This window comes from Pan paniscus, chromosome 1 (genome assembly GCF_029289425.2).
Source record: "Pan paniscus chromosome 1, NHGRI_mPanPan1-v2.0_pri, whole genome shotgun sequence".
In the NCBI taxonomy this organism is placed as follows: Eukaryota; Metazoa; Chordata; class Mammalia; order Primates; family Hominidae; genus Pan; species Pan paniscus.
In genome coordinates this window covers 215,455,047-215,470,290 of record NC_073249.2, presented here as the reverse complement: position 1 = coordinate 215,470,290, position 15,244 = coordinate 215,455,047, and the positions used below count along the sequence as shown (strand labels likewise).

Below are 15,244 nucleotides of genomic sequence, written 5' to 3'. Positions count from 1 at the left end.
AACCCCTTTCTCAAGATCCTTAATTTAATCACACCTATAAAATTCCTTCTGAATCTAAACTAACATAGTCACAGGTTCCAGAATGAGGATATGGACATTCTAGGAGGGACGAGGAGAGAAGAGTTCTGTGCACTTGACACCTGCTCAGTCACTGACCCCTCCCCCCACCCCCAATGAATCTGGTCCTTTCCAGGCAGCTGGGATGGTCAAGGGGCAGGGGCAGGGGGAATCCGATGAGGGCCACAGACTGTGACTGCCCTCACCTGGTCAGCACTGCTTCACCTTCCATCCACACGTATTAAAAAGTCACTGTGAATGTGAGAGTGACTACAAACTCTTGAGCCGGAGTATTGTTTTCAAGGTCAACGATGCAACCAGTTACACAAGATGGGGTGCACAACCAATAGCAGAGGCTCCAGTTGACCAGGGCGGAGGCTCTCCCCAGCTGTTCCCAAAGGAAAATCAAGCAGGTGAGAGTCTATTTCCTACAGTCCTGCTTCAACCCAACCAGTGGTTCTCAAATCCAACCAGTGAGCCACATTAGCTTCACCTGGGGGGCTTGTTGAAACACAGATGCTAGGCCCATCCCCTGAGCTTCGGAATTAGAAGGTCTCAGGTGGGGCTGAGAAGCTGGAATTCTAATGAGTTCCCATGGGAAGCTGGTGCTGCTGGCCTGGGGACTGAACTTTGGCAACCACACCACTAGACTGAGCTAGTCTAATTCTTTTTTGTTTTTTAATTAATTTATTTTTGTTGATACGTAATAGTTGTACATACTTTTGATATACATGTGACCATATGATACATTTATATAATCAAATCAGAATAATTGGGATATCCACCACCTTAAATATTTCTTTTCTTCACACTAGGAACATTCCAATTATTCTCTTCTAGCTATTTTGAAACGTACACCAGGTCAGGCGTGGTGGCTCACGCCTGTAATCCCAGCACTTTAGGAGGCCGAGACGGGTGGATCATGAGGTCGAGATCGAGACCATTCTGGCTAACATGGTGAAACCCCGTCTCTACTAAAAATACACACACACACACAAAATTAGCTGAGCATGGTGGCGGGCGCCTGTAGTCCCAGCTACTCAGGAGGCTGAGGCAGGAGAATGGCTTGAACCCAGGAGGTGGTGCTTGCAGTGAGCCGAGATCGCGCCACTGCACTCCAGCCTGGGTGACACAGTGAGACTCTGTCTCAAAAAAAAAAAAAAAAAAAAAAGAAATGTACACCTAATGTTAACTATAGTATCCACACTGATCTATCAAACTCCAGTTATTTCTTTTAAGTGTATATTTGTATCCATCAGCCAACCTCTATTCACCCATCCCCCTCACCCAACTCTTTCCCCTCTCTGGTAACCACCACTTTATTCTCTATCATCATGATATCCACTTTTTAAGCTCCCATGTATAACGCATGAGAACATGCGTTATTTGTCTTTCTGTGCTTGGATTATTTTACATAATGACATTATTTTACGTATGATTATTTGAACATAATGACCTCCAGTTCCATCCATATTGCTGAAAATGACAACATTTCATTTTTAATGGCTGAATATTTCATTGTATAGCTATATGTACCACATTTTCTTTATCCATTAATCCATTCATGGACACTTAAGTTGATTTCATGTTTTGGATATTGTAAATAGTACTGCAATAAACATGGTCATGCAGGCATCTCTTGGATATACTGATTTTCTTTCTTTAGGATATGTGCCCAGTAGTGGGATTGCTGGATCATATGGTAGTTTTAGATTTTGGAGAACCTCAATGCAGTTTCTACAGGGGCTATACTAATTAATTTACATTTCCATCAACAAAGTACAAGAGTTCTCCTTTCTCCATATACTCATGGGCATCTGTTATTTCTTGTCATTTTGATAAAAGTCATTCTAACTGGGATAAGATGACATGTCATTGTGGTTCTGATTTGCATTTCTCTGATGATTAGTGATACTGAGCATTTTTTCACATATCTGTTGGCCATTTGTATGCCATCTTTTGAGAACTTTTGCTCATTTAAAAATTGGATTGGATCATTTGATTTTTTCCCATTGACTTGTTTGAGCTCCTTGCATATTCTAGTTATTAATGCCTTGTCAGATGGATAGCTTCTAAAAGTGTTCTCCCATTCTGTGGGTTATCTCTTCACTTTGTTTCTGTTGCTGTGCAGAAGAAGCTTTTTAGCTTGATGTAATCCCATTTGTCTATTTTTCCTTTGGTTGCCTACGCTTTTGAGGCCTTACAGAAAATATCTCTGCCACAACCAATGTTCTGGAGCATTTTTTCAAGTTTTTCTCCTGGTTTCATAATTTCAGGTCTTAGTCTTACACAAAATATCTTTGCCCCAGTCAATGTTTTGGAGTATTTTTTCAAGTTTTTCTTCTGGCTTCATAATTTCAGGTCTTAGATTTAAGACTTTAAACCACTTTGCTTTTTTTTTTTTCTTTTTTGAGATGGAGTCTCGCTCTGTTGCCAGGCTGGAGAGTGCAGTGGTGTGATCTTGGCTCACTGCAACCTCCACCTCCGGGGTTCAAGCAGTTCTCCTGCCTCAGCCTCTTGAGTAGCTGGGACTACAGGCACATGCTGCCACGCCCAGCTAATTTTTGTATTTTCGGTAGAGACTGGGTTTCACCATGTTGGCCAGGATTATCTCAATCTTCTGACCGCATGATCTGCCCACCTCAGCCTCACAAAGTGATGGGATTATAGGCATAAGCCACTGCACCGGCCCAAGACTTTAAACCACTTTGACTTGATTTTTGTATATAGTGAAAGATAGGGATCGACTTCCATTCTGCACATGGGTATCCAGATTTTCCAGCACCATTGATAGATGAGACTGTCATTTCCCAGTTGTATACGGGCTTACTGCCTTTGTCAAAAATGAGTTGGCTGCAAATGTGTGAATTTATATCTGAATCTGCTATTCTGTTCCATTGGTTTATATGTCTATTTTAATGCCAGTACCATGCTGATTGGGTTACTATAGGTTTGTAGTATATTTGGAAGTCGGGTAGTGTGATGCCTTTAGCTTTGTTCTTTTTGGTCAGGGTGGCTTTGGCTATTCAGGGTCTGCTGAGGTTCCATCTAAAAATTTGGGAATTATTTTTGCTATTTCTGTGAAGAATGTCATTGGTATTTTGATAGGAATTGCACTGAATTTGTAAATTGCTTTGGGTAGCATTTTCATTTTAACGATATTAATTCTTCCTATCTATGAGCATAAAATACCCTTCCATTTTTTCTGGTATCCTCTTCAATTTCTTTCACCAATGTTTTATAGTTTTCCTTGTATTAATCTTTCACATCTGTGGTTAAATAAATTCCTAGGTGTTTTATATTCTTTGTAGCTGTTGATAATGGAAGGGATTTCTTGATTTCTTTAACAATCTTTAAGATTGTTTGCTGTTGGCATATATGAGTGCTATTGCCTTTTGTACGTTGACTTTGTATCCTACAATTTTACTGAAACAGACTTTTTGTTAAAGTCTTTAGGTTTTTATAAATATTAGATCATGTCATCTGTGTACAAGGTTAATTTGACTTCTTCCTTTCCAACTAGGATGCCCTTTATTTCTTTCTCTTGCCTTATTGCTCTGCCCAGGACTTCCAGTATTATGTTGAAAAAAAGTGGTGAAAGTGAACATCCCAGTCTTGTTCCAGATTTCAGCAGAAAGGCTTTCAATTTTTCCTCATTCGGTATGATGTTGGCTGTAGGTCTGTCAAAAATGCCCTTCATTATTTTGAATTGTGTTCCTCTATACCCACTTTGTGGAAAGCTTTTATCATAAAGAGTTGTTGGATTTTATTGAATGATTTTTCAGCATCTATTGAAATGATCATATAATTTCGGTTCTTGGTTCTGCTAACATGATAAATCACATTTATTTATTGTCATATGTTGAACCATCCTTGCACCACTGAGATGAGTCTTACTTGATGAGTGTAAATGATCTTTTTAATGTGTTACTGATTTTGGATAGCCAGTATTTTTAGAGGATGTTTGCGTGTGTGTTGATCAGGGATACTGGCCTGTAGTTTTCTTTTTTGGTTGTATCCTTGTCGGTTTTGGTATCAGAGTAGTGCTGGCAGATCGCGTATTTCTATTTTATTTGTAAAATTTCTCTGGAATAACAGATTGTGCAGTGAAAATAAACATAGTAAACATTAGACCTGATGCTCTGGACCCCAGCTCTCACACAAGCCTCTGACTGTGGAATTTTATTACAAAGCATTAAAATAAACAGCACTTTGGCAGGGACTAGGACAAATGTTGGGTGAAATGAGACAGAAGGAGGCCGATGACCCCAGGTCCCAAATGAGTGGAAAGGAGACTTTTATCAGCTGGGAGCTATGGGAGAACCCCAGGCCCAGTGGGCGTTGCTGCAATGACCTCATGGTATGTATGTGTGTATGTGTGTGACCACCTAGAAAGTCACAGCTCTCCAGGCTGAGCTGGCCCCATAGCAGAGAAAAGTAAAACTCCCATATCCCTGATAGGACAAATCTCCCATGAGTTCAGCAAGAAGAGTTGGGATCTGTGGACAGGAGGGCACTTGGTAAAATCCTTCATTTGAGGTTGATGTGAAAAGTTGAACTCAAGATCCTGAGGCCTTATGTCCTTCCCACTCCCTACAGGGCTCCTGCTGAGCCAGCCCTGACTCCCAGATGCAAGAGCCCAGGGAGGAGTTGGGAGAGAGGAAAACCTGCTGGGACCTCAGGGCATGGAAGGAGCCCTGGACTTTTCTCCCAGTGGTGCCTCCCCTACTGTCAAGTTCCTCTGGCCCTGGAGCTTCCAGGGACCCCTGCATCCTTTCCTTCCTGCAGCCCTGCCTTTGCCAAAGCTCCATGCATTTGCCTCCAAGTGGGTCCCCAACCCCAGGCTCTGGGAGCTGTGAAGAGGCTCAGGGTTCCTGCAGTCTGCAGGAGGAAACCTTGCTCTAAATGGGCCTGTGTGGGTTCTGGGATCCCTTCCTGCACAGGGCCACCTGCAGGTCCCACAGATGTATCTTCCCTAGAAGAGCCAGTGGGGATGGGCGAGGACCCCTAACCTGCTCCCAAACCCCACATCCAAAGGAGAGAGAGGGATCACCTGAAGCACAGACCAGGGGTTGGGTCCTGGCCCCACCGTCTCCTCCTGATCCCGAGGCCAGGGGTGTGGCCACAGGCACTCCACCAACTCCTCCTGCACCCCCAACCCAAGCTGAACAAACTCCTCCAGACTCCCTGGCCCACCCCAACTTAAAGAAATTAGGAGAATTCTCCAAGGGGGAGAAGACACCAGCTGCCTCTGCAGTGCTGTGCCCAGGAGGAAGATGATCACTGTTCAAACTGCCTTGGCAAGCTGTTGAAATAAAGCCCTTGGATTCTCAGTGTTTTGAGTCACATTGCACTTAATAAACATTAGTTTTACTAATGTTTTCCACTTACCTGTCTGTTTATATTCAGCAGTGAGAGTTCTTCATCTTCAACAAAAAGTGATTAAAGGACATAGGACACCTGTCATTTTCCCCATGGATTATTAAGATCACTCTGCACATTTCATCTTGCACAGTCATTTTTTTCTGACCTGGGCTGCAGTGCTGAGCCACGTGTACTGTGTTGGGTTCATTTTCCAGATTCTTTGCTTTTTGTTTGTCTTTGTCAGTAGCACCCAGAATAGTAGATGGCACATCCCAGGCACTCAGTAAAGGTTTTTGAATGAATCAAGGGGAAAGGAGGCAGAGGAAGGCACTGCGTGTTGGGGGGTCACATGTGCCAGAATATTCCTTGAAAACTTGACCCAGAGTCTCCCCTCCAGGGCCTCGTGATGCTCCTCAGCACTGGACGTGGCAGGATTTTTCTGACCAAGAATCAATGTGCACCTTCTCCTTCCACAGGGAGGTGCTGGGCAGGCTGATGGGCCCTGGTTTGACTTCCATGCCCCAAGACATTCTTCTGGCTTGCAGGAGGAGATTTGGGGTCTCTTGGATGACAGGGACTCTGGGCCCGACACCGTTCTGCCTCATTCCCTCCTGAAAAGCCTAATCCTCCCTGTTCCACGAGGCTGTGATGAGTGAGGAGACGGAAATGCACAATTTTCAGAGAGCATCCCTTCTCCTGGCCACACGCCAAGCCTGCTTCCCTCTGACCTGTCCCTTGTCTTTGCATTCAGGATGGACACTCACCACCTACTCTCCCTCCCCAGGACTCCTCACTGGCCTGACTCTGTGCTCCTGGGGCACGGTGGGGCAGCCCCTGGAACCTCATGCAGACCAGGGCACGCAAACGGCCTTGGGAACTCACAGTGTCATATCCAGGCCCCAGTCCCCCCAGGGTCTCAGACACAAGTCTGCAGCCGTTCAGGGACACGGCTCTGTGAGAGCCAGAGAACCTGGCCCCTGCCCTGCTGCCACTTCCCTCCTCCTCCCTTATTCCAGCCTCAGAAGCTCCTCTGGCCACTCACTCCCTGACTTGGCTTTGCTCTTTCCCTTAGTTCCTCTGGCTCTGTCCAGCCTGCAACAAGTCCCAAGAATGTCCCCTACTCCCAGGGTGCTACGAGCACCTCCCTAGCATCAACTCTCTGCTCTGAGGGTGACCCTCTCCTCAGATCCTTATTAGAGGAAAAAAGGAGCAGCCCCTGGTAGGGCAAGAAGTGATCTGACTCAGACAGAAAACAGACTTATCGCATCCCAGGTGCAGCTTGTCAGCTTTCAGGCTGGGCCAGGGGAGCTTGGAAAGGGAAGGCCCCTGCCCAGGAACCTCTCCCAGGGATTCCCATCAGCCTGGAATCCCTAGGAGAACCAGAGGAGTCAGGTCTTCCTCTGCAAGCCAGGCAAGGTCACCCTGCAACAGTCCCAGGTGCCTCTTTAGGTCCAGAGCAGCAGCTGAGGAGCTCCCTGCTTTGTGCCTTGCTATGTTCACCAGAATACCTCAGTAGAACTTGGGGAGAATTCCTTCATTACTGCTGATGACAGGGAAAGGGTCTTCAAGCATCATGGCCATGTTCCAAGCTCCAGGAGAGATGGGCTGATATTCCTGAGATGCAGAGAGTGTGGGCTGCCCGGACCCTTTCCAGGCGCCCCTGGCCCAGCCTTAGAGCTGAAAAGGCTGCACCTGGAGAGGAAAACAGAAGCTCAGAAATATTCTAGAGACCCTGAGCAAGGGCCTGGGGGAAACTTTGAGATCCCAGTGGGGATTCCATGAGTGGAGGAGGGGTCAGGTGGTTCCTTGAGATGAACTGCGAAGGCTGCTCTGACCTGGGCAGCAGACAAGCACCTTGAGAAGAACAGGCGACAGGATATGGTAGAAAAGCCCCCAAGTGCAGGATTCTCACCAGGGTCCTGGGGGTGGTGAAAGACTCCATGAATTGGGTAGGAAGGAAAAGGCTGTCAATCAGTTCTTTCTAACATTTAGGTTATTGAACCCCTTGGGGGATCCTCTGAGCCCTCACCTGAGGGATCTGCCAATCATTTGCTGCCTGAACATGGGCAGGTTCCTCTCCCTGGCCAAGTCTCAGGGTCACCAGGTTAAAAATGCGGGAAAGAGCAACATACCTGAGGTTCACTGGGAGGGAGAGGTGAGGTCTCTGTGAGGGAGAGCTGGGTGAAAAGTACTCAGCCCCTGCTGTGCCTCGTGGATGCTCAGTCAACAGAGATGCTCACGACCATCCTTGGTGCTGAGCTCACCCTCAGCCTCAGGTTCACAAAGCAAGGGGCTGGGAAGTAGAAGCCTCACTGAGTACATTTCAGTTTAACTTGATTGCACACGTAAGGCATTGATAGTGAGGTCAGAAATGTGGAGAGAAAACATTTCCAGAAAGATTCCGAGATGGAGAACATCCTTCGAAGAACTCCAGCTCTGGTGGCCAGTGGCATCTCAGAGCTGTTTGGGTGTCATAAAAAATGGGAGAGAAAGGCCTGGAGGATTCTCTGGGGTGGGGGAGGTTCTTGCTACTTTGTATCTCAAAGCATCAGAAAAATCACGGTGTGATTCTGCCCAGGATGGGAGCCACCCCTAAGCTTACAAAGCTTGCAGCATGATACGGAGCTCTGGGTTTTGTGGGGAAATGTACTAGGATGTGTGCACTGTGCTTAAAGAGAGAAAAACTGAGTTCTCTTATTTTCTTTGTTTCTCTCTCTTTTTTTTTTTTTTTGGGACAAGATCTCACTCTGTTGGGTTTCCCTCTGTTGAGACAAGGTCTCAAGGCTGGAGTGCAGCAGCACGATCATGGCTCACTGCAGTACTGACCTCCTGGGCTCAGGGAATCCTCCCATCTCTGCTTATGGGGTCACTGGGAATACAGGTGCACATGACCATGTCTAGGTAGATTTTTTTTTTTTTTTTTTTTTTTTTTACAGAGACAGTGTTTCACCATGTTACCCAGGCAGGTCTCAAACTCCTGGACTCCAGTGACCACCGTGCCTGGCCTGAGTTTTCTTCATATGCTTAATGTTGTTGTTCTGATGAGAATCTCTATGTTCAATATTAGGGACAAGAGAAGACTTTAAGGATGAGAAAACATTAATGATCAAAATATACTTGGAAAGGGGCCGATGGGATTGATGAGGATGAAGGGCCCTGGGAAATGCCTGGACCTGAGGGTTGCTGGGAAATGTTCCACTGTGGGAGGATCCCTGAGTCTAAAGGAAAGGTTTCCAGACCATAGCACCATGACAGGGAGACACGGACCCTTGTGCATTTCTCCCCCATGTCCTGCAGAGCCCACAGCTTCCACCCTCTGTGGCTTCCAGTTTGGGGGAGTCTCCCTTCTTAGGCCTGGCCACTGTGCTTCTGTCTGGCCTCTGTCCCAGTTCACATTCTCAGATTCAATCTCCCCAAGCTGGTTTTCTGAGGGGTGCCCATCATTTTTGTGAGTAAACACGCTTTACCTTCTAGAGGGGACCAAGACCGTATCTCATCCCATGCCCTCAAAGGCAATATTGTGTTTTGAGTCTACAGTGTCTCTTTTGTAATTATTTCCTTTTTAGTTTTTGAATTCAATCTAAATGGAGTCTTTCAATCCTTCCGTCTCCTCTCCCACAAAATACCCACCATGTTTTATGCTATCTTGGTTCCTTCCCACGGTCCCATTAGAACACCCAGTCCCATCCTGCCCAGCCCCCACCTCACTTTGTAATTTTGGTTTAATTTCCTCCGGAGAAGCCTGGACCTTCGTCTTGAGATCAATCACACCCTCAGTGGTTCCCCTCTGCCACCTGAATGGGCATATGATCTACCATGTTAGAAAGCGTAAATCCCAGCTGACCACTGGATACGCAGAGATATTTATTCTGCTTTCTTAGGGATGAAATTACTGTCTTCTTAGAGCTGTTTTAGCTCTGAGACATTTTGATAATGTTTATGTGGCCAAAGATCCCCCAACAAAGATACCTTCAGGTTTTGTTTTTTCTGTCAAATGCCAGAAACAGATTCAACCCTTTCCTGCATCACTATGAAGCTCTCATGTCAGTCAAACTCCATCAGTGTTTGTGGAATAAAGGAACGAATGAGTTGTGGACTTTCACCCTATTATTTATACTTTCACTTTCATAAACGTATATCTGATCCAATCAATTAATCAGAAGAAAGTCGCAAACTCAATCAGGATTAACTGGGTGGAACTTCAGAATCTAATCAGACATCATTTTCTGATTGGAAGTTGGTTGTTGAGATGGGGAGGGTGTGGTTAGAAAGGTCCATAAAAGCTCCTGAAGGTGCACAGGAGAGAACCCAAGGCCCTGACACCTGGAGCTACTGCTTGGTTCTCTGAGAGGTGGCAGCACCCTGCAAACTGAGTCCAGATCTGGTAAGTCACCACCTCCTTAGGGTCATGCCCATCTGATCTGCAGCCAGCCAGCCAGTCAGGGATGGTGACATGCAGCCCAAGGTGGCAGAGAGAATTTTCTTGTCTGTTTTCAGAAGAACAAATTTTGGCTTTGATTTTTCCTCTAAATGTAGTTTTGTCTTCATCCCCCAAAATTGGATTTGTGCTTGGTTTTTGTCATTTCAAAATTCTTATTGAAGCAGTTTTTTTTAAACAAGAGATATTAAAAACTTACAACTGGTTGAATTTTTATTTCATGACATTTGAAATAATTGGTTTTTGTGCCCTTAAATTATAGTTCATAGACTTGGTGGCATCGTGATTTTACATGTTAGGCCTTAGTTTTTATTAATACCTTAAAGATATTCCATAGGCCATTCTCAAGAGTGGAGTCTTTGTTCTGAACATGGGACCCATTTTTTCCCCCTAGATTCCATCCCAAAGTGGGTCATTGTGAGTCTGTGTAAGAGATCAACATTGGAACCTTCATCTGAGAGTTAGTGTTTTTATCCCTAACTTTCACAGGCTCTAGAACACTGTCATGCTGTTTTTACAATTTCTTGTTACAATTTTTCAAAATAAAAAATAATGGCGCTGATTCTAAGGAGTCCCTTTAGTCTTCTGCAAGCATGTCAATTGTGGGAACTGAGAATGTAGGCTGTGTGGGGCCACAGGACATTCTCGTTCCCATTGTTTTAGGGTGGTAAGTGACAAGAAATATTTTCTCAAAAAGGTGGAGCTTAGCTTTCAGGATCCTCAGCAACGCTTCCCAGTGTTACTGAGATTTAGTGCAGCAATGGTTGAAAATGAATGGGCCAGTGGTTACCTTGCCCTCTCCTCATTGTTTGGAAGACATTCTTTATGGTACCAGCAAGGGCAGAATTACAGATTTGTGTCCAGAAAGTGCAGAGTGGAATTGGGGTGAACTAATTACCTTTCCACGTCTACCACAGCAATGACATTGGCACTAGGAGATGATGAAGTGATGTGATTTGCCGTAAGAATGATGTTTTTTTTCTCTAGATTCATCAGGATGAGCCTCCAGGCCCCACCTAGACTCCTGGAGCTGGCTGAGCAGAGTCTGCTGAGAGACCGGGCCTTGGCCATCCCCACCCTGGAGGAGCTGCCCAGGGAGCTCTTTCCCCCACTGTTCATGGAGGCCTTTACCAGGAGATGCTGCGAGACCCTGACAACTATGGTGCAGGCCTGGCCCTTCACCTGCCTTCCTCTAGGGTCCCTGATGAAGTCATGTAATCTAGAGACCTTTCGAGCTGTGCTGGAGGGGCTTGACGCACTGCTTGCCCAGAAGGTTCGCCCCAGGTGAGGTGACCCAGCTAACCAGGTGGGGAGGGCTCAGGCATCCAGGGTAGGGTTAGCTGGGTCAGAAGGAGTGGGAGGCCCAAGGGTGGCCCAGAGACTTCTGATGGGGCTGGGGAGGAAGCTCAGAGAGGCCTTGGCCATTGTCCAGCTCCTCTGGGAAAGGACTGCTCACCATGCAGGGCCCACTGAAGGATCAGGAACCTGCCTCCTGCCAGTGGCAATTGAAGACACTAGCAGTGGGGACCAGGCAGGTTTCAAGGAGAAAGAGGGATGCAGAAAAGACAGAGAGTGGGAGAAGCAGCAGGGAGGAGAGTCGCTGATGTCCAGGATGTGGATAAAAGCTCAAATCCTTCCTAAATTTGGAGCCTCTCTTCTCTTTTACCCACAGGCGGTGGAAACTTCAAGTGCTGGACTTGCGGAATGTGGATGAGAACTTCTGGGGCATATGGTCTGGAGCTTCTGCACTCTCCCCAGAGGCCCTGAGTAAGAGACGAACAGCCGGGAACTGTCCAAGGCCGGGTGGGCAGCAGCCCTTGACGGTGATCCTAGACCTTTGCTTCAAGAATGGGACGCTGGATGAATGCCTCACCCACTTCTTAGAGTGGGGCAAGCAGAGAAAAGGCTTACTGCACGTGTGTTGCAAGGAGCTGCAGATTTTTGGAATAGCCATCCACAGGATCATAGAGGTCCTGAACACGGTGGAGCTAGACTGTATCCAGGAGGTGGAAGTGTGCTGCCCCTGGGAGCTGTCCATTCTTATAAGGTTCGCCCCTTACCTGGGCCAGATGAGGAATCTCCGCAAACTTGTTCTCTTCAACATCCATGTCTCTGCCTGCATTCCCCTAGACAGGAAGGAGCAGTTTGTCACCCAGTTCACCTCTCAGTTCCTCAAGCTGGACTACTTCCAGAAGCTTTACATGCACTCTGTCTCTTTCCTCGAAGGCCACCTGGACCAGCTGCTCAGGTGAGGAAGGATGGTGAGCTTTCTCTGCAGACTGCAGCAAAGACTTTCTTTATTACTGTAAACACTAGGGGGTATCTACTGTGAGCCAGCTTGTGAGGAGGTAACAGCGAAGGGGACACTAGAATGTCCATGCATTGTCCTGTTGGCAGCTCTGTCCTGAAATAGGTGTCACACATCCATCCCAATAAGCCAGCGGGATCTCCTGGGCTAGATGCTATAGAGAGGCTGCCGTGCTAGGAAGGTACTGCAGGGTTTAGATCTAGTGAGGGTGCATTCGTGAATTCCTCCCGAGGATGTGTGTCTAAGTTAAGACGATGGGAAATGGGGAGTTGAAGAGGGCACTAAAGAAGAGAATGTCCATCACACCCCTCCATTTTAAAATATAAGGTCTGTCCTCACCTGCCTAGTGAACAGGTAAAATCCTGTCTCTCCCTCTGTCAGTAAAATGTTTTGAGCTCCAAAACATGATGGAATAGAGGGTGAGGGAGCAGGAGTGAAGAATGGTGAAAGTGATAGATGGTTTGCTGATGATACGGGCATGTCAGGGTCTCCTGCAGCCTGGCCACCCCAGCTGAGGTTGCGGGATCTTGCCTGGGTTTGTCATTTATGCCTGTGTCTCCACTGGGCTCCTATGGCCCAGAGATGTGGTTTTCTACCTGACACATGAGGAAAGGGAGCATTAGAGTTCATGCACTTGACCCAGTCACCCGAGTGATGGTGAAGGACTGAGCCTCGATTGGGTCTGCCCTGAATGAACAGAGTCTCCATTCCCACATCCCAGGTGCTGATTATCCTCAGATAAGCAGAGCAGCCTTGGGTTGTGAAAAGTGTCATCTCTCACCTTGAGGTCTTCCCCACCACTCTCCTCTAACTCCTTCTTGTTCTCTCCCAGGTGTCTCCAGGCCCCCTTGGAGACAGTCGTAATGACCGAATGCCTGCTGTCAGAGTCGGACCTGAAGCATCTCTCTTGCTGCCCGAGCATCCGTCAGCTAAAAGAGCTAGACCTGAGGGGCATCACACTGACCCATTTCAGCCCTGAGCCCCTCGCAGTTCTGCTGGAGCAAGCTGAGGCCACCCTGCAGACCCTGGACTTAGAGGACTGTGGGATCGTGGATTCCCAACTCAGCGCCATCCTGCCTGCCCTGAGCCGCTGCTCCCAGCTCAGCACCTTCAGCTTCTGTGGGAACCTCATCTCCATGGCCGCCCTGGAGAACCTGCTGCGCCACACCGTTGGGCTGAGCAAGCTAAGCCTGGAGCTGTATCCTGCCCCTCTGGAGAGTTATGATGCCCAGGGTGCTCTCTGCTGGGGAAGATTTTCTCAACTTGGGGCTGAGCTGATGAAGACACTGAGGGACTTAAGGCAGCCCAAGATTATTGTGTTCAGCACTGTCCCCTGCCCTCGCTGTGGCATCAGGGCCTCCTATGACCTGGAGCCCAGTCACTGCCTCTGTTGAATGCCTGCTGTCAGGGTGGATTTATTTAAAGCTTTCTTCTGGTCATTTGGCAACTGAATCCTAGGCCATGAGTGTATGTCAAAGGGAGCAGAGACCCATCGTTTCATATGCCTGCTCAATGTGAACGGGAAAGGAAAGGGGATGCAGGAAGGGAGGGACTGGGGGAAAAGTTGAGTTGGAGTCAATAGGAGCTTTAGAGCCCTGTGTCCCAGAGAATCAGAAATGGGAATCTGAATTGCTAGAATGAGAATCAGGTAGGAGAGACACATGAGAGAGTTACCTCTGCACGGATGGTTGTAAAGAAACAGTCAGAAATAAGGGGAAGCTGAGTGGAAACTGTCTGGTGTCCTCCATGATTGCTTCACCTGGCTTAACAATTTCAACCTAAGGAATCTCAAGTTACTCATGGGGGACAAAAGGCACTAAGTTCTCTAAAATTAATGAGGTTCAGCCCAAGGAAATAAAGGCATCAAAGTGGAATGTGATCGTTTTGCTCAATTCCTTTTTTTTAAAATTTCTCTCTGGGCATGTGTCTATTTAGTGGGTTAATACACGTGAGATGCACTTACGGGGCCTGGACCATTCTAGGTGGGCAGTGAGGGTCAGTCACTGAAGTTCAGCCCCTTCTTCGCAGGGCCCTCACTTCTGTCCAGATGCTTAGGCCCTGTTTACTCCTGATGGGTGGATTCAGAACGCTCAGTTGCTGACCATTACCTGTGCTGGGAAAGGATTTCACTGCACAAGGTGTGGCCTCTGCCCTGGAAGGGGAGCTCCACACTGTGTATGAGCAGGAGCCTCAGGGCACCACCAACCCATGCTTGTTCTCATGGAGGGTAGTGACCCTTGCAATATTAAAATAGTTGTGGCCAGTAAAGACATCCAAATTCCCTTTTTGGGAAAATGCTTAAATTATGCAGGCATATAGTACATTTTAAACATTTCTAGCCCACATTTAACAAACATTTTATCCTTTTGGGGAGCTAGGTCATATTGATGAGATTTTCCCATAACACTTGCCTTCTCTCCCTCTCAAGGAAGACTAGTGCAGTGTGTTTGGGTATCACACGTCATCAGAGGGTGGATAATGATCAAGTGCCTGTGGGTGATGAGTGACCTTCGCTGTGCTGAGGGACCCTACACAAAAGGCTCCCGAGTGTGGGACCCTGCTGAGGACTCAGGGGCTGGTGCTGTTGGGCAGGAAGCTGAGGAAAGAGCCTCAATTTTCCTGTAGAATGAGAATGATTATGCCCACCAGCCTGTGGGACCCTCTTAGGACACAGTGAGATGGTACATGGTTATGACTTGGAATGGGGCCTTTCATACAGTAAAAGCTTAATACATGCATCCTGTCTTTCTTTTTTCCTCCTAATAAAAGTCTCAGCATTCTTCATCCTTCAATCTCACCTCCTATTCCTCATAACAGGGAGGCAGTAGGGACCCAGGGCAGGCAATGGGACTCAGCTTCTACACGCTGCCACCACTTAATCATGATTCCTGTAAACAGCAGGACCTCAACAACCAGCAAGGAACGGGGTGGGCAGTGCAGGCCTGAATTCATCTCTAGTGATGATGAGATAAAAATTTCCAAACCACGGGACTCATGTGCCATCTGCTGTAATTTAGTTAGACCGTCTGGTGTAATTTAGTGATGAAAGCAGGAGTATATTAAGTGGTACTTCCAAA

At 47.1% G+C, this 15,244-nt stretch overlaps 1 protein-coding gene across 1 annotated transcript; it reads left to right on the top strand.

Moving 5' to 3' along the window:
- Positions 1 to 9,726: 9,726 nt before the first annotated feature.
- Positions 9,727 to 13,897, top strand: PRAMEF12 (PRAME family member 12). Its single transcript, XM_034940738.4, has 3 exons — positions 9,727 to 11,143; positions 11,532 to 12,107; positions 13,000 to 13,897. The coding sequence occupies exons 1-3, from the start codon at positions 10,827 to 10,829 to the stop codon at positions 13,559 to 13,561; spliced, it is 1,455 nt and encodes a 484-aa protein (XP_034796629.4). The 5' UTR covers positions 9,727 to 10,826; the 3' UTR covers positions 13,562 to 13,897.
- Positions 13,898 to 15,244: the final 1,347 nt, after the last annotated feature.